The sequence below is a fragment of the Paroedura picta genome, chromosome 14 (genome assembly GCF_049243985.1).
Source record: "Paroedura picta isolate Pp20150507F chromosome 14, Ppicta_v3.0, whole genome shotgun sequence".
NCBI classification, from domain to species: domain Eukaryota; kingdom Metazoa; phylum Chordata; class Lepidosauria; order Squamata; family Gekkonidae; genus Paroedura; species Paroedura picta.
Genome location: NC_135382.1, coordinates 35,271,323 through 35,289,707, shown reverse-complemented (window position 1 = coordinate 35,289,707; position 18,385 = coordinate 35,271,323). Strand labels below are relative to the sequence as shown.

At 47.0% G+C, this 18,385-nt stretch overlaps 1 protein-coding gene across 3 annotated transcripts in view; it reads right to left on the bottom strand.

The window, feature by feature from the left end:
- Positions 1 to 967: 967 nt before the first annotated feature.
- Positions 968 to 18,385, bottom strand: part of NKD1 (NKD inhibitor of Wnt signaling pathway 1) — a 112,032-nt gene continuing 94,614 nt past the window's right edge. For all 3 annotated transcript variants that reach the window (XM_077310878.1, XM_077310881.1, XM_077310880.1), the window contains 4 exons: positions 11,503 to 11,650; positions 10,808 to 10,892; positions 7,562 to 7,692; positions 968 to 6,819 (listed from right to left, as the gene is read on the bottom strand). In XM_077310878.1, the coding sequence (XP_077166993.1) occupies positions 6,245 to 6,819; positions 7,562 to 7,692; positions 10,808 to 10,892; positions 11,503 to 11,650 (939 nt within the window). In that variant the 3' untranslated portion in view covers positions 968 to 6,244. The remainder of the gene's footprint in view (positions 6,820 to 7,561; positions 7,693 to 10,807; positions 10,893 to 11,502; positions 11,651 to 18,385) is intronic.

Below are 18,385 nucleotides of genomic sequence, written 5' to 3'. Positions count from 1 at the left end.
AAAGGACCCATTAGACCAGGGGTGGCCAAACTATGACTTTCTAGATATTTATGGACTACAAATCCCATGAGCCCCTGCCAGTACAATGCTTTGACGCAACAAATCCGGGAACAGCCCTGCCAGATTCTTACCATGCCTTCAATGGAAAAGTAGTAATGGAGGTCATTCTGTGAAAACAAAGACCCTTTTTTTTCTAGGAAAGAGATCTAAAATTCTAGGCTCGGTGGAGTTGGGCCTGTGGGTGAAGTTTTGCCTCCTAGGTAGATTCCCGAACCTTAGAAAATTCCAGCTGTCATTCTGGGAGAAGCCGAAAACGTCTGTGCAGAGAACAGTCCGGCCGAAATTCTGTTTGCTTGTACACAACAGCTTCCCTAAGAATCCTTGACAACGCCTCAGGCTTTGATCATGTTCTGTGTTGCTTGTCCTTGTGCGATGACATCCAAGCGATCCCGGAATTGATAGTTTTGCTTTACCAAGATCTAAGACAGTCGACGCAGTACCTGACTTAGCACTGGGTGCTATTTGCACAACCTGATGCAGGAGCAGGAGAAATTAGGTTGGATTTCCCGTTCCCAAACAGGAAGAGACCCTGATGAAAGAGAAAGAAACTGGGGAATGTGCAGTCATGCCAGAGATGGATGATATCACAAGGGCCTGTGGATCGACTCCCTTTTCTTGCTGGGAACTGGCCCCAGAGTGCAGAATCTTTTGTGGATTGTCCCAGCACCAAAGAATTTGAGTGCAATAAAGTAAACGCGAATGAGGAATGGGGTGGAGAGAATTAAGGACCCACAGAAACCCCCAACTGGCCATGCAGTGTCAATTTATTCCTTACCTTGAGTCCAATGACTCTCCAGAGTTTAGGAGGAGGAGGGAACCAACCGCGCCAGAACTGGTTAAAACAGAAGATAGAGACTCAGGACCACAAGGACACCAAACTTCAGAAATGACTGCGAAACGCTTGTAGTTGTTTTTCCTGGACTAGTAAAATTTTAATTGACAGGGGTTTCTCTTGGCACAGTTTTGCTATTAAATAAATAAAGCATTTAGTCAAAAAAAAATCTATATTTACTATACAAAATACTGAAAAGCAAACGTAAAAAAAAAAACTGGTATGGAGGCTTTTAAGAGTTCTGTGAATAATAATAATAATAAAATAATAACAATAACCCAGATAATAGTCTGTGCTAGATGACGTGATCAGTTATTCACACTCAATGCACAAGATACAGACGTGAGACGGCACTTAAATGAGCCTACATAAATGGTTCTTTTTTTTAAAAAAAACAACACTTTTCGTTAAGTGTTAAGCAGAGGGATGCCGTATTATTAAAGTTCATTTACATTTCACAAAACCTCAGAGCAATTATAGCTTTGGATATTTGGAAAGTGAACAAAATGTCGCCAGTAGCCAATATCCTTCAACGTTTCCCTTAAGACGCTTTGACAGCTTAAGGTCAATGATAAAACAATCGACTGCCATACAGATGAACTTTCCACACATACACAAGCTCCTTCGGCCCCGGGACTATTTCCACTGTCATCTTTTCGGAAAGAATGTTCTGGGTCTCAGTGCAATTGGAAAGGGGAAAAAAACAAAAACTTTGAAAACCGCCCCCAGAACAAGCCTGCTAAAAGCTTAAAACCAGCAGAGGGGAGCTTGATTGATGGACTGCCCAACCTCCCGAAGAAAATCCTCTCCTTATAGAAAGCTTGTGTGTCAAGGAAGATTCTAGCCTATCCTTCCCCTGACATGCTAGTTTTCCAACCTGCATATATATGTGTATTTTGTATGTACGGATGTTCCATCATACAAACCTTCCGCCTGCAAATGGTCCAACATATCCATTGACTACTTCACCACTTCCACAAAAACTAGGACATAGTGAAGACTGGCCACTCTGGGTAAGGAGTAAATCCAGTCCTCTAGTGACCTCCCAATTGCCACCCTGCAGCCATCACAAAAATCAGCCTTAAGAACATTCTGGCACACCCCAAGGTTGATTTTTGTAAAAAATATTTGACCTCTGGAACAAACCACCCATCATTTGTTCCCTAACATACCCTCTCGTGCTGCATCACCCAAAAAGTCTTACGCCAAAGTTGGTTCCACCCAAGGAGACAGAGAACATCTGGACCAACTTGACTCTTCCAAGCATCCACTTAAAAAACTGGCAGCCCTGGAGATCATGCCGTGGCCACGGTCAACTCTAAAACTCATGACTCATCTGTCCCAGTCTAATGCTAAAAAAACCCAAAAAAACAAAACCCAAATCTCCATTACTCTTTTGCTTTGTTCGCATTGCCAAATTGCACATGGATAATAATGCTCGATCAAAAGAATGCCACTCGCTCAGGGATCCAATGGCACAGCATCTGTCTCCGATGGAATGTGAGCAAACATGTGGGGATCGCATGCAGTAAAACAACAAAAAAAGAAATCACTGGAATACATCAGACTGTTTTAACACTAGAATATAAATAAGCTTATTCCTTCTACTAGACATGTAGATGCCTTTTTTTTTTTTTGCAGCCCATAATATTATATTTTTTTTGCAGCCCATAATTTATACATAGGAGGGAAATAAAGGGACCGGTAGAACAAAAGCAGCAAAAATCGCCATAGACTAGAACTGTTCAGTGGTAAGTAAAAGACGCTGACAACCTCCCCTCCCTCCCCAACCCCCAAATTTCCTATACAGAAAATTCAGCCTATAAATAATGTCGAATGTTGAGAAATGTAAAGAAACACAACGGGCAAGTCTTTATACGTAGCTCTGAAGCTTTTGTGCCAGATGCAAAGGGACAAGACATGGATGGAAATACATTGTGTTTTATTTAATTCTGCTCCCCACCCCCCCCCCAAAAAAAAAGAGTTAGCAATTGCTATTTTGTCCCCCTCCCAACGCACACATAAACTGGAGGACCGATTTACGATTCTGGCCTCAATCGACAAAAAGCCCGGACTTTTAACTTCGACTGTCTAACCTTGCACTCTCTGGAAGTCGGACTTTCTAAAAGACACAGTTCTTGGAAACCACACTATCTAGAACCAATCAAATAGCCGAGCTGGACACACGCCGTGTAAGCCCTCCCCACCCACCCCCACCCCAATATTGTAAACAATCAGAAAAATCGCTGAAACTTCAAAGCCAAGAGAAGCTGAACTGAGTGTGCATGTAAGTGTGTGTGTGTGTGTTTAAACAATCTGAGTCTAGAGTTAGAATTGCCTTTCATGTTCACAAGCTGACAAAGGAATTTGGGTCTCCTCCTTGGCCGCCTGTCAAATGGTCAGGCACAACTGAAGCCAGAGGGCGGGGAGAGGGAAGAATGTCACCCCCCCCCCACTTCCCCTCCGTGCTGAGATTGTCCTCCTGGTAAAGAGACACGCCAACATACTTTCCCCTCTTCCAACATCCTTCACCTCCTCGCAACAAATAAATACCCCCCCCTTAACCCCTCAATCACAGCCAGAGACCTTCAACAATATCCTGTGCTACCCCTATCCCAGCCAGGAGCAAGCCAGGATGCAAATGGCTCTTCCTACGGGCGTGCTCCTGCCCCAGGGGCAGGGGACCTTAACTGCTTCCTGCCTGGAGGGAAACACAAGAGAGCTTCCCCCTCCTACAGCAGACCTCGTTTCCATCTGCATGAGTTCATGCCCGCCAGACAAGGGAGGGCTCCACCCAAGCTTCTCTTGCTCCTCACGCGGGAGGAGAAACATCTGAAGAGACCGCTGCCCTTGTTTCCTTGTTGTGTGGCCGATGTACGCGATGGGGCATTAGGGCCACGTTCTGTGCCCAGGGCCAAATGAGAAACTCCTGCCTGGATACTCCTATGTGACAATCTGGATAGGTCTTATTGTGGCGATGCCGGTGAAGGTAGGACGTTATGGAGATTGCAAAACCTGGGTCAGAAAACAGATGTGCAAATTGGTGACGAAGAAGTGGTGGAGTCTTTTCTACATCCCTATCTTGAAGCTGGCGGTAGGAGGGGGGCCTGCTCTCTGGGGGTGGGGGCTGGATTGTGCCCAGGTGCCTTCCATTCCCAGTCCTCATTGGTCTGACCCAGATTGCCAACTCTTTTTCTCGGTTTCTCCTACAAGGGAAGTCCTTGTAGGAGGGGACTGGAGAGACTCCAGGGGACCAGGAAAGGCAACAGCAGAAGCCACAGTCGCCAAAGAGCACCACAATTGGGAGGCATCAAAGAGAAAATGGGAACAAGACAATACGGGGATATGACACGTTCCCAAGGAGTGTCGCCTTTTTAAGATTAACACATTAGTATTCAAAAGCCACAGAGTTCTGGAAAACACAAGAAAATGTACCTGAGAGGGCGTGTGGACGTGTATGTATATGATCTCTCTCTCTCTCGCTCTGTATATTTATCTCTCTCTAAATATATCTCTGCCAAAATTGAAAGTGAGAAAGCATATTCCTTCCACAACTCTCTTACTCTCTCTCTCTCAACCCCCACCCCCCAAAATAACCCAACTAACTGGGGCCAGGGAGACTCACAAACTGAGATTACATGTATTTCGGGAGGGGGGGGGTTAAGAAAACCTTCAGCCCAACAAAACACAATAAAACGCAGTGACGTTTAGTTACGGGGCTGAGTAATATTTGTGAGCCAGGAAGCTACATCTGTCTAAGACATGTTTCTTTTTAAAAGTGATACGTTCACCCATCCTGCCAGTTCTGGTCCTAGAGCAGGGGTAGTCAACCTGTGGTCCTCCAGATGTCCATGGACTACAATTCCCATGAGCCCCTGCCAGCAAACGCTGGGAATTGTAGTCCATGGACATCTGGAGGACCACAGGTTGACTACCCCTGTCCTAGAGCACACTCTGGAGGCCTGGCAGTCTGTAGGACCCTGGGGAGATTGGCAGTGAGATGCCTGGGGGGCAGGGAAAGGAGCCAGTTGGTGAAGTCATCACATGGGGACACCTGAGGATGGGTGGAACTGAGGGTGGCAGCAGCATTTGGAGCTGGGAGGTGTTCTTTCCTCTGTGTTGTTGGAAGCAGAAGCCATCAACTGAAATAAAGGGGGGTCTGTTGCACCCACCCCTTTCGCTGAGGCTCACCTCACTCTTTGGGCGTGAGGCCCTCTTCACTCCAGTGGCATAACGTGGCCCAGTGAGGGTTCCCCTGATCCTGAAGTGATGTCACTTCCAGACGCTCTAGGAATTGTTTCCAACATCTGTGGTAAAAACCATAAACATAGGAGGGGATTCCTAGAGCATACCCCGAGAGTTACAGCACTTTTTGATCAAATGCCACTCTGCCCCCTATTGTTTCTACTGCCTCGAATATCAGCAGCGATGGTAATGTGAGCGCAATGGCAGGGAATCGCATGTGGGAAGTTTGTAGTTACTGAGCCTACCTTGGTGCACTGCTTAAATTGTTTTCTGACATGCGGTGGCCGGTAAAGAAAACGAACAGATAAGTTAAAATATTGCCATATATATCCACCAGGCCATAAAGGCATCAGTTAGGGAAAAGAAAAAAAACAAGGAACTGGAACTTAAAACCGAAGAACTGGAATTGAAATTTAGAAAGTCGAAAAAAATGTAGCCGTGTCGACCAATAAAGTTAATATTTTCCTCATCATTAATATTAAGATATAGCTTGTAGAGAGGTGAGGAGTACAACATAAACAAGCTACGTGAATGCATTGGAGAACTAAACCCTCCCCACACCCGCCCGTAGCACAGTACAATCAATTAGAAGTTCGGCATTAGACTAGAGGTAGCAGCTGTTTTGTATTCCCGGAGTCCAGAACTTTGGAACGTTGTTCCCCTGGCAACAGGCTCCCGTGGATTGAGCCGAACCGTGGTGGGGCCAGATGCCGAACCACATCGCCGGGAGCATCTCTTCCGATACCACAGAGGAAGGGATCCTTCTCCGAAGCACATAGATGGCCTTTATTCAGACCCAGCTCCTTAGAATCACAATTGGCTCTTGGTGTGTTTTCCTTTTGTACAAGCCAAGTCGAACATAACAACCCACAAGTTACTAAAGTAAGAGATACAGTTCCACATAATATAAATAGTGTTAGATTATTATTATTATATTATTATTATCATTATTATTATTAGTGTTTTAAGTCCTAACGTAGGTACTAGCGGAATATTAATGGTGTAGCAACAACGTCAATTAAGAACGGCGCCCTCTTGTGGGGGAACCACTGCACGTAGCTTCCTTCATACGGGGAGATCCCTTTCAGACTGGTAGTGGGTGGGGGCTCATGTCTGGTAGAAGTGGTGGTAGTGATGGTGGTGCTCGTGGTGGTGGTGATGTTCATGCCGCTGGATCATCTGTCCGACTTGGCCTTCGTACAAGATGACGGCAGGAAGGTCTCTGACGTGCTCTTTCTCCACAACTGTCCCTGGGGCCTGGAAGGTCTTGCACACTTGGTGAGCCTCCTTGGCCCTTTGCTTGTGTTTCTTGTAAGTCTGCTGCGACTGCATGGGGAGATAAGGAAGGTTTTGGCTCACCCGTGCCGTAGGGGAAGTCATCGGGATAGACGTTCCAGGAATGGGTTTACTCCTTACAGCCCTTCCGGCGTTAACGGAAGCCACGTTTTTGCCCTGGGCCTTTGGCGATTTCACAAAGTGCCTGTTTGCATCCTGACTCCGCAGCTTCTGCTGGATTTCCGCCAGCTTGGCATAGGACGCTTCCATTAAGCTGATGTGGCCGGGGTCCGCTGCTGGCGACTTCCGCTGGTGAGCGTGGAAGATCTCCGGTTCGTGAGAACGGGACCTAGTTTGATTTGCCACACGGATTGGTGGGTCATGTTTCTGAGCAGCAGGTGGGGAGCCTAAAAAGAGTAAGATGCGCTAGTCATATTCTAGTGTGCGGAAGGGTGGGGGGAAGCGAGAACATTGGAATATCATTGAGATTAAAAAAACGATCAATGCATTTACTCCTTTCACGTGCCAAATGGAAGGCTTCCTGGTCTCAAACCAGGGGGGAAAGCAGACGTCTACCGATCGGCGTTAACATTCAACATAATTTTGAATTTTGGCATAGATAAGATTTCGTTTTCCAGATGGAAACGTCATTATGGTTCTGAACTAGAAAAACCTCTAGAAAGGAACCCTTATTTTTTATTGTTCTGCTTTCATAAATGTAGTTTACAGGATGCAAAATCTTTGGGGTTAACTACCCTTGTACCCTACATCCTAGAGAATCTTTTTTCTATAAAGGGGGGAGGGGAGAAGGAAATGAAATCTAAACTACATCCAATCACACACCCCACACACGCATTTGTCCCCAGCAAAGCCCTATTTTAGCTTACAAACGTTGAGAGAGATCTACCTATATCTGAAGAAGAGAGGCGAGATTCACAAAAGCGCATACTCTGCCACAAATTCTGTTAGCCTTTAAGATGCTACTTGGATCTTGCTCTTTTCTATTGCCACAGACAGACTAACGCAGCCACCCAGCTCCAGGTCACTCAGAAACCTTTGGTGGCAGAACAGGGATTTCAGCTTGGGTTTCTGAGATCTTAGCCCAGTGCTCTAACCACAACACCACACTGCCTGGTCTTGAAATACTACCTGGTCCAAATTTCGAAGTATAGTTTTCTATTCCTGCCAGATCCAAGTAGTGGTTTCTTCTCTCAATGTTTTCGTCGACGCAATGACGGTAGCATCCGTTCTGTTCCGACTTGATATCGGCGTGGTGGTACCTACGAGAAGGCAAATTGTGACGTATTAGATACACTGAAAGCAATGTGTGTCTTTATTGAGTAAACAACTGTATGATCCAAACCGTTAACAACACTGGAATGAGAAGCTAAGTTCCTGAATGAAATCCTGCCTAGGCGAGGCTCATAAAAACCACACTCTGGGAGCAAGACTCAGAGCTGAGAGTGCCAGATACATCCACCGGTTAAAAGGATCTCAGGGAGATGGGCTGGGGAAAAAACGTGGGTGGGCAGGTAGTTGCGAATTTCCTGGATTCTGCAGGGGGTTGGACTAGATCAGGGGTAGTCAACCTGTGGTCCTCCAGATGTTCATGGTCTACAATTCCCATGAGCCCCTGCCAGCATTTGCTGGCAGGGGCTCCTGGGAATTGTAGTCCATGAACATCTGGAAGGACCACAGGTTGACTACCCTTGGACTAGATGACCCTGGAGGTCCCTTCCAACTCTATGATTCTATGCTACTCCCAGGTGGAATAGATAGACTTGGAGTAGGTGTACCATCACAACATTTAACAGACAATGATGCAAGTTCAACAAACACCTTGTTGAATAAGAAGAGTCAGTTTTATACCCCACTTTCTCTAAGGAGTCTCACAGCGGCTTACGATTACCTTTCCCTTAACCTCCCCCACAACAGGCCCCTTGTGAAGGAGGTGGGGCTGAGAGAGTTCTGACAGAACTGCGACTGGCCCAATGTCACCTGGCAGGTTTCACGTGGAGGAACGGAGAATCAAATCCAGTTCCCCATATTAAAGTCCACTGCTTTTAACCACTACTTCACGTTGAACGATTGGGCATTTTTGGAATTTTATAAACCGATACTGGGCACCGCAGCAAAATGGCTGTCCTGGGGGATGGTCCCCTCTCAACATTTCGGGAGGTTCTACAATGCCTGCAGGCGTTTTCAAATGGGTGCCCTTGAAGACATAGAAAAAATGCTACGTGAGCTCTTCTGAAGCACCTCCTGCTCTAACAAAGCAGAGAAGATGTCCAGAATGGCTCTGAGCTTTAGGGGAGAGATGCTTTGAGGACAAGCAAGTAGATACGAGGAAAGCCACTGATCTAATAGGTCCTTCTTTATTCATGTTTATTATTTATTTATTTTATTGCATTTGTATACCGCTTTCCCCTGAGGCTCGGGGCGGTTCACATGGAACATAAAAGAACAATGTTGTTGTTTTTTTTAATGTTTAAAATAGGCTTTACCTTTATGAATCTGGGCATTTCCTGTTGTCAGCGCATTTGGTGGAATGACCTACCTCAGGGGTAGTCAACCTGTGGTCCTCCAGATGTCCATGGACTACAGTTCCCATGAGCCCCTGCCAGCAAATGCTGGCAGGGGCTCATGGGAACTGTAGTCCATGGACATCTGGAGGACCACAGGTTGACTACCCCTGACCTACATGGTTATACAGTTCTCTCGCAGCCTGCACCTGTGCTAGGCTTGTGGAAAGAGAGAGGGAGTGCTTGAAATCTCGAGAGGTATCACACAGTCCAAAGGGGGAAGGCGGGACCACGGTTGTCTTAATAAATCCAGGGGGAACTTCAAGCTCTGCAAACGCAGCTCTTTCCTGTTCTGGGCCACGCATTTATTGGTAACCAAGCTGTTTCCTGACTACCAGTCCTTAGAATCCAAACACGACAACAAAGAATCTTAGCAAGCGATTTCAAGCCAAGGTTTCTGCAAACATACACCATGCCTGCTTTTCGCGGGGATGACCGGAACTTATGCTGGAGCTGACCACTGGTCCTCAGAGCTCAGGGCTGTGTGCTCTGATTGGCCCCCGTTTTCCACCATTCATGTCGGGAGGGGGGAGCTTAACGGTGTACTGAGAGGGAAGAGACAAAAACCAAGCATGACCTTGACGGGCCTGCTTCTTGCTTTCAGCTTTTTCTGCTGCTAGCTAGAAAATGTTTCCCCTTTCATGGCTGTGCCCAGGCCATCTTCTGAAGACGAGTCACCCCGGGCAGCCCAGCCCCTGCAGGTAAAGGTGCTTTTGAAAACAGGATGACATTTGGTTCCAGTTCTCTTGTGTTCGTGAAGCGCCACATCTTAGGGCCAACCTGGACTTGATCTAGAAGATCTAAGAGAAGAATCTCCTGTGTGTGGGCTGAAGCAGCGGTACATCTAGTCCAGCATCCTGTTTCATGCAGTGGCCAACCAGTTGCCCCGGAGGGCCAAACGAACAGGGCATAGAGGCCGAAGACTTCTGTTGATGCTGCCTGCTGGCAATGAGATTCAGGGGTTTGCTGCTTCTGTAGATGGCGGCTTGTCCCAAGCACCATGGCTACTAGCTGCTGAGGCACCTCTCCTGCATGAATCGCTCTTGCCCCCTTTACAAGCTGCCTCTATCTGTGACCTCCAGAACATCCTCGGGCAATAGATTCCGCAGTATACTTACTTGTTGAATACAGAAGGATTTCCTTTTGACTTTCCTGAATCTGCTTCCCATCTGCTTTCATTGGGTACCCCCGAATTCTTGTATTATGGGAGGGGGAGGAATAGGTTCCTTCGATCCACTTCCTCGACCCCATGCCTAATTTTATAAGACCCCTCTCATGCACCCATCTTAACCATCCTGGGTCTAGACCAGGGGTAGTCAAACTGCGGCCCTCCAGATGTCCATGGACTACAATTCCCAGGAGCCCCTGCCAGTGTTCGCTGGCAGGGGCTCCTGGGAATTGTAGTCCATGGACATCTGGAGGGCCGCAGTTTGACTACCCCTGGTCTAGACTGAAAAGGCCCAAAGGCAACAGTAACCACGGGTAGGTCTTGAACTGAACCACGGCCACAATGCAGGGGGCAGGCGGACAAGGGTGCAAAATGTAGCCTGGCAGTCCCCATTAGGGTGACCCCTCCAGGAGGGAACCACTTCTGGCTGCGTAGGCCGACATAATCAGCTCCTTCCTGGCTGCATCTCTGGCCCCAGAAGGGAATGCAGCATGGCTGAGGAGGCCGATATAACCAGCCAAAGGTTCCAGCAGGGAGGGGTCACTTCCTGTAGTATCCAGGAAGCAGCGGCAAATGTAGCTTCTTCCTGGCTGCTCCTTCCAGCATGACCATGGGTAATCTCGTCAGGGCAATAACACACTTTACCTGAGGGACCCTCGTGGCTTCTTCTCACAACTCCTCAGTTCTTCATTGGCTTTGCTCTCTGTCCGGTGCCTTGAACTTTGAAGATCTAGTCCCACAGACCCCAAAAAATATATTAATTTTTGATACTAATGTTTTACACAAATACACAAACAGTCTCTCTTTCTCTCTCTCTCTCTGACAATGGGGATATCGTTGGCCATCTGAGATTTGAAGCCAAGCAGATCTTCACAGTTAAGTTTAGGTGGCATTAAAGCCAGCAGAGAGTTGAAGGAGAAGGAGAAGGAGAAGGAGAAGGAGAAGGAGAAGGAGAAGGAGAAGGAGAAGGAGAAGGAGAAGAAGAAGAAGAAGAAGAAGAAAAAGAACCCTACCAAAAGATGTCACACAAGTCTCACCTTCTGAGAGGTATATGAAGCCAAAAGAAGGTGAACTGCCCAAGATCATCAGTTTTATGGCTGAGTAGGAAATCTAAATCACTTTTTACAAACACCTCAGAGTGTGGGTAGCCCAGCTGGCTCTCCAGATGTCCGCAGACTACAATTACTATCAGCCACCACCAGTACAAGCCATCGTCACATTTGGACAACTTAATTCATATCACTTGCCATTTCCATCCTTCACTGGTGCCACCTTGTGCTCTCAATGCACTTTTAATCTTAAATACCGGACGTGAGTAACTTCCAGAATGAAACTCTTACCAGTGTGGTTCAGTAGAATACTTTTTTTCTTCTGACTCCCATCCGGCGCGACAGTAAGCTTCACACGCAAGGTTTTACTGGAGCCAGGAGAGTGGTTGACCGAGGCATCGACGACCTCATAGATAGTATGAAGCAAGCTGGTGATATCCTAGAATCGATGTCAAACAAGGGGGGGAAAGAAGGGCAAAAAGGAGAGGAAGACAATAGTGTAAGAACGGTAAATAGACAACAGGCTTATTGTTCTCTTGGCCAAACATCCTCCCGACTGCATTTATTAAGGTTCTGTTGTTGGCAGCCACCCAGTTAGAATGTTTGTGAACATTCTGTAACATCGCATTTGCTCAACTAGAGTAAGTTGACCAGATTGTCCCACTTTTGGAGGGACATCTGGGGGCACCTGGCAAATTGTGTTGAAATTTAAAAATATACATTACAATACTATTGTTGCGTTCTATGAAACTTTTTGTTGCTCCATATAGACCAAATTTTTAATCAAGAAGCCCCTCCGGTCAATGGTGTCCCGCTTTACCAATGTTAAAATCTGGTCACCTTAAACAAGCGGCAAGGTTTAAAGGAAATTAGGCCACACCTGGTTTCTTTTGCCCGGTATCTGAATGCAATTTCTCTTACAAATACTCTTATTGAGCTACTGGGAGTTTTCCTTTCAGCTCTTGGAAGTGAACGTCATAATTAAATTGTTCTTGGCAGTCAAGGATAACATTGGTATAAAACAATTCTTGCATGCATGAATGATCAGCCTCCCTCCTCCCAGGTGCCAGCCAAAGCGCCACTAATTTACTGGTTACCTGTGCCCATTCTGCACCTCCTGGATTAATTCTAGATAAGTAGGAACACACGAAACACCTAAGCCATGCTTTATTAAGAGGCTGAAGAGTCTGCCAATTAATAGCTAATTCCGGTGTAAAGAGAGACATTTACACGCTGGCTGTGAATTAATCCCATGAAATGGGAAATGGTATGTCAAAAAAAAAAAAAACAGCCAAAAGAGGGATATTCACAGAACTTTTTCAGGGATGATCCTGCAAGCATATCCAACAGAAATTCAGCCGCTGCTCATACAGTTATGCCCAGCAGAGATGTGGAGCACAAATGCCACTTAGCATTTATACAGCGCTTTCAAGCTTTTTGAATCGTTTTGTATGCACTCTTCACAACCACCCTGTCAAATAAGTATGGTTGCCAGCCTCCAGGTGGTGGCTGAAGAATTCTCCCTGTAACACCTGATCTCCAGGTGACAGAAGTCAGTTCATCTGGAGAAAAAGGCTACTTTGGAGGGGGGCTCGATGGCATTATGCCCTATTGAAGACCCTCCCCTCCCCAAACCCCACTCTCCTGAGGCTCTACACCGACTGCCACAGAAAAACCCTTCCCAAATACTTCTTTCTTTCTTTTTTATTTGAAATTTTATTTTTAAAAGAATACATTGCATATTACAGAACTATTACTTCTTAAAGATATCAAACGAGTATTTCATAATACAAAACAAGGGAAGAAGAAGAAAAAACAGCCATCAAATCTGTTTCTAGAAAACAGCTTTTAGAAAGAAAAAATGGAGAGAGGGAAAGACCCCCCATAATATTACGATTTCCATTTCATAAGTCAGTTATTTGATTCCGTCTCATTTTATCAACCTACGGTCCAGAATAGGACTCCATTTTCCTCTGAAGCTTGATGTTTGCCCCCAAACACTTTTTTCCACTTATAGGCAATTGGGATCGGAAAGAAGTGACACAAGGGCCAAACAGCATGTCCTGGTGATCTCTCCTCTACGTCTTACAAAGAAAACCTGATAGCTTTTATAACAAAAACCGCAAAATACAAAGCAGTGGCACCTCCGGCATCAACTAGTTTCACAAAACCCCCTTTTTTTTTTTGCCTGACATGCTGAAAGAAAGAGTCCGAGCAACAGGCTCCCAAGGAAATAAGACCTCCAGACTTCTAACTTAGCCCGGCAGGTTAATTAAAATCCAAAAAAGGTTTGAATTCCACTGCGAGCTATAATTGAAGCCGACAGGACAACTCCAGATGTCTGTGGATTCCGAGAGAAAATACATTTGTCAGTGTCCATTTATCCCACTGGCCCTTTTCTTCGGCCTCTGCCTCCAACGCGCCAGGTGGATTCCTTCCCCCCTCTTTCTCTCCCTGTCATCCGAAGTCCGCTGACAGCTTATACCCACCCCTCTTGACAAAAATATCAAGACAGCCGGCGGGAAAGTCGACATCAAGGCACAGGCCCTTGATAAGAGAGAGGGGACTACCTGAGTGGTCTTCTGTTCTTGCTGCCTCTGTCAAAAACCTCCCCTGGCTTATCAAAAACTCCATCAACAAAGACAGCGGCTTTCCAAAGGATGCTCCAGAGGGAAGGAGCAACTGCTCTGGCAAAAAGCCTGTACGGAAATGGCGGCCACCGAGGGGCCGCTCGTCCCACTCTGAAGCATCAATCTGTTTCTTGACTCGTTGGGTCAGAAAGCTCTTCACTCTGGAGTAATTTGGAGAGCCACAAATGACTTTGTCGCTATCTAGCCGTAGGCACCTTGAATTGCTGTAGAGCCTCAAATGGAATCAAGGGTTGGTTGGCCTGTGTGTTGATCGTGTCACCACATCGTGCACCACCTTTATCTGAACTTCCAACACACATGCGCACTTCCATGGAATCTGCAACAGAATCTTCTGTTGACTGGCCACTGGGTAGGGAAGGGACTGAAGCTCAGTGGTAGAGCATTTGTGTGACATGCAGAGGGTCCCTGGTTCAATCCCCGGCCTCTCAAGAAGGACCAGAGAGTGGATGACCTGAAAGATCCCTGTCCACTGAAGTTCCTCCTCTCCCCAAATCCAACCCTTGGCAGTCTCCACTCCCAAAGTCTCCAGGTTTTTCCAAAACCATCAGAAGACTCTGGATCACCCAGAGCTGGAAGAGACCTCCCAGGGCCACTCAGTCTATCCCCGCTGCCCTGCCTTCTCAGGGACATAAAAATCACATCCTCTTGACAAGAGCTCATCCAATATCCTCCTAAAAGTTTCCAATGAAGGAGACTCCATCACCCTCCAAGGCATCACACTCCATCTACAAACAGCCCTCGCTATAAGAAAACGCTTTCTAATATTTAAGTGGAACTCCTTTCCCATAATTTGAATCCCTTGCTCCTAGTCCTTGTCTCTTGACCTCCTCTTCCAACACGTCTACCTTTTACGTAGTTAAATAGAGGTATCCCTCCTGGCCCTACTCTTCTCCAAGTGACACACACCCAACTCTTGCAACCTCTCTTCGTAAGGCATGGATTCCAACCCCTCAATAGTGCAATATGGGTAGCTTCAAACTGCCCACACAAAAAGAAAAAGACCAGGAACTGACTGTGCAATTTAGAGCCTAGAAGATATTTGCACACAGATGATTAGCAAAACCAGATGCCAGGGAAGTGCTTGTTTGGTGTAGTGCTTAGGAGGGCAGACTTCTAATCTGACATGCCGGGTTTGATTCCACGCTCCCCCACATGCAGCCAGCTGGGTGACCTTGGGCTCCCCACGGCACTGATAAGGATGTTCTGACCAAGCAGGAAGATCAGGGCTCTCTCAGCCCCACCTCCCTCACAGGGTGTCTGTTGTGGGGAGAGGAAAGGGAAGGCGAATGTAAGCCACTTTGAGACTCCCTCAGGGGGAGAAAAGGGGCATATAAGAACCAGCTCTTCTTCTTCTTGTTGTTTACAGGAGTTCACAATTTGTGCAATGCACAGAAACAGTAGGCATGCAAAGGTGCCATCTGGAGCACTCAGGTCACAAACTTGTGAAAATGAACCGCTGCAGCTCCTATTTTCCCAAGGTGAGAATGTATTAACTGCTGGGAGTTTTTCACCTCGTTATGTTTTATGGAGAAAACTACTCCTATGGCCCAACGACACCACGTTTATGAGGATTTTTCCTAATCTTGCCACACATATAATAATGCCGCATTCACATAGTTTTCCAACGGAGGCTCGGAAGCTTTGCCGAATTGGTTACCCTGTCCGTGCATCTGCTCATCCTGTGTATTTTAAAGGCTTCTGTTTTTACATCCGGGGTGCTGTTACGTTTCTTGGTTTGTCTGTTTTAATCTGGTTTCAGTGTGTTCATTGAACAATTGCAATTCGTGAGCTTGAATGTCGGCTGTGGCCTTATTTTTGCCACCTTGCAACCAAGGAGGTATGGTGGGAAATAAATATTTTACATACAAAAAGGAAATAGATAAATGCACACACCAGCTGGTGGTTACAACAGGGCAGCGAAATTCCCCAATAAGGCAGGGACAACATTGGAGTCTTGGGGGGAGGGCAAGAAGCTGCCCAATACCCCCCCCCTTTGCACTTGGTTTCCCTTCATCTCCTCCTTCATTCCATCTTCCTCTTTGCTCGTGAACATAACAAGTACCCTACCTACCCCCCTCAGGCTTATGAGCTAGAACTAAAAGGTCCCTTCAGAGGGGAAGGGAGGGTTATGGCTAGTTAAATAGAGGTATCCCCCCTGGCCGTACTCTTCTGCAAGAGACACACACCCAACTCTCGCATCAACTTGGCATGTGGCAGGTCCCAGGTTCAATCGCAGCTATTCCTGATAAAGAATTTGGAACTGATCTCAGGGGAACTGATTTCTGTCGCCTGGAAATCAGCTATAATTCCGGGGGATCCTCAGGTCCCACCTGAGGATGGCATCCCTGCGTATGTATGAAAGTACATCTTTGCCTTTTCCTGCTCTGCACAGAAAATATGCCGTCTGCGTCAGTTGGAGTTCAAAGAAACCTGTTCAATCATCCACAGAGTGTGAACAGTCACACGGGAAAGACGATGCCTTTTTATAGGAGCATAGAGTCGGAAGGGGTCGTAGGGGTCATCTAGTCCAACCCCCTACCCAATGTAGGATTAGCCTAAAGCATCCACTCTCTCTGCCCTGATAAAGGATAAAATGGACTGTATGGGCCTGAGCATGGAATGGATGTGAGTGTTCAATACACTTCCTGTTGAATTTTAGGAGGTTCCTTCCCCCCCCCAAACAGAATGCTATACAGGAAGACAGGAAGATGAGTTTCAACCCTTCCAGGCCCACCCAATTTCCCAACCCATCCCTCTTCTCCAACTGCAACCATTAAATCCTTTTAAAGGGGAGGGGGAAAAAGGTGAGCATGCATCTCTTTGCCTTTGAAGAACTAGTAATAGCAAGGGGGAAAAGACGGGATGGTTTCAATTAGGGGGAGTAGAAGGGGCAAACCCCCTCCATTCTCTCTGGGTGGTCCCAATCTGAATCCAGCCTGCGTGAGTCTGTAATTAGTCTTAAAAGACTCACAGGGATCAGAGATCTCCCTTACATCTAGTTTTATCCGAAGCCTCTACCACCTCCTGTCTGCCATGCCGATGCCATAAACGGCAGTCTAGGGCAGGAATAATCAAACTGCGGCCCTCCAGATGTCCATGGACTACAATTCCCAGGAGCCCTTGCCAGCATTCGCCAGCGAATGCTGGCCAGGGCTCCTGGGAATTGTAGTCCATGGACATCTGGAGGGCCGCAGTTTGACTACCCCTGGTCTAGGGGCTTCTCTATCATGCTCACTCTTTTTGCTCCCAATAATTTATGTTTTTTAAGCGTCACAACCGCTGTCATTGATATTTCCCTTTAGGACAATGCAGTTAAGCGGCGAAAGTTGCAAGGTGGTGGTCCAGGAAGCCGTTTTTGCCGACTGAATTGATGCCAAAGGCAAAAGAGGTTGGACCAAAAATACAAAGAGCTGGATCCAGATAAAACGGGTCATCGGCACCACTGGTTAATCCCACCGCAGGGCCCATCTCTGTCGTTCCTGAGGGTCCAGATACTCCACTTCATAGTTATCAAGGCACACGGCTGCCAACTCCAGATCAGGAAATTCCTGGAGATTTGGAGATGAAACCTGGAGAAGGTAGGATTTGGAGAAAGGAGTGGGGTATAATGCTCTAGTCTAGAGCAGGGGTGGGCAAACTGTGGCTTCCCAGGTATCCATGAACTACAATTCCCATGAATTGAGAGCCAGTTTGGTGTAGTGGTTAGGAGTGCGGACTTCTAATCTGGCATGCCGGGTTCGATTCTACGCTCCCCCACATGCAACCAGCTGGGTGACCTTGGGCTCGCCACGGCACTGATAAAAACTGTTCTGACTGAGCAGGAATATCAGCGCTCTCTCAGCCTCACCCACCCCACAGGGTGTCTGTTGTGGGGAGAGGAATGGGAAGGCGACTGTAAGCCGCTTTGAGCCTCCTTCGGGTAGGGAAAAGCGGCATATAAGAACCAACTCTTCTTCTTCTTCTTCTTCATGAGTCCCCGCCAGCAAAGAACAGGGGCTCATGGGAATTGTAGTCCACAGACACCCAGGAAGCCACAGTTTGCCCACGCTGGCTCTAGTGCAGGGGTAGTCAAACTGCGGCCCTCCAGATGTCCATGGACTACAATTCCCATGAGCTCCTGCCAGCGAACGCTGGTAGGGGCTCATGGGAATTGTAGTCCATGAACATCTGGAGGGCCGCAGTTTGACTACCCCTGCTCTAGAGTCTACCCTCCAAGGCATTTATTTCTTCCAGGGGGACTGATTCCTATTATCTGTTCAGGTGTAATCTCCAGGCCCCACCTGGAGGACTGCTATAGGAAGGTTAGGCTGTAAAGTTCCATTCTTCCCGTGGAACATTTAGTCTCAATCCAACTCCCAAAGGAGACGCTATCAAGATTTTTTTCTGCCTCTGATGAGAACACATGTGTCTCTCGTAAAGGAGGAGAGCCCCAGTCTAGCCGAGAAAACGATGAAACGGCAAAGCCAAATCCGTTCTGCGAAATGACTCTGGAAATACCGGGAAGAAATATTCCAAGTATTATT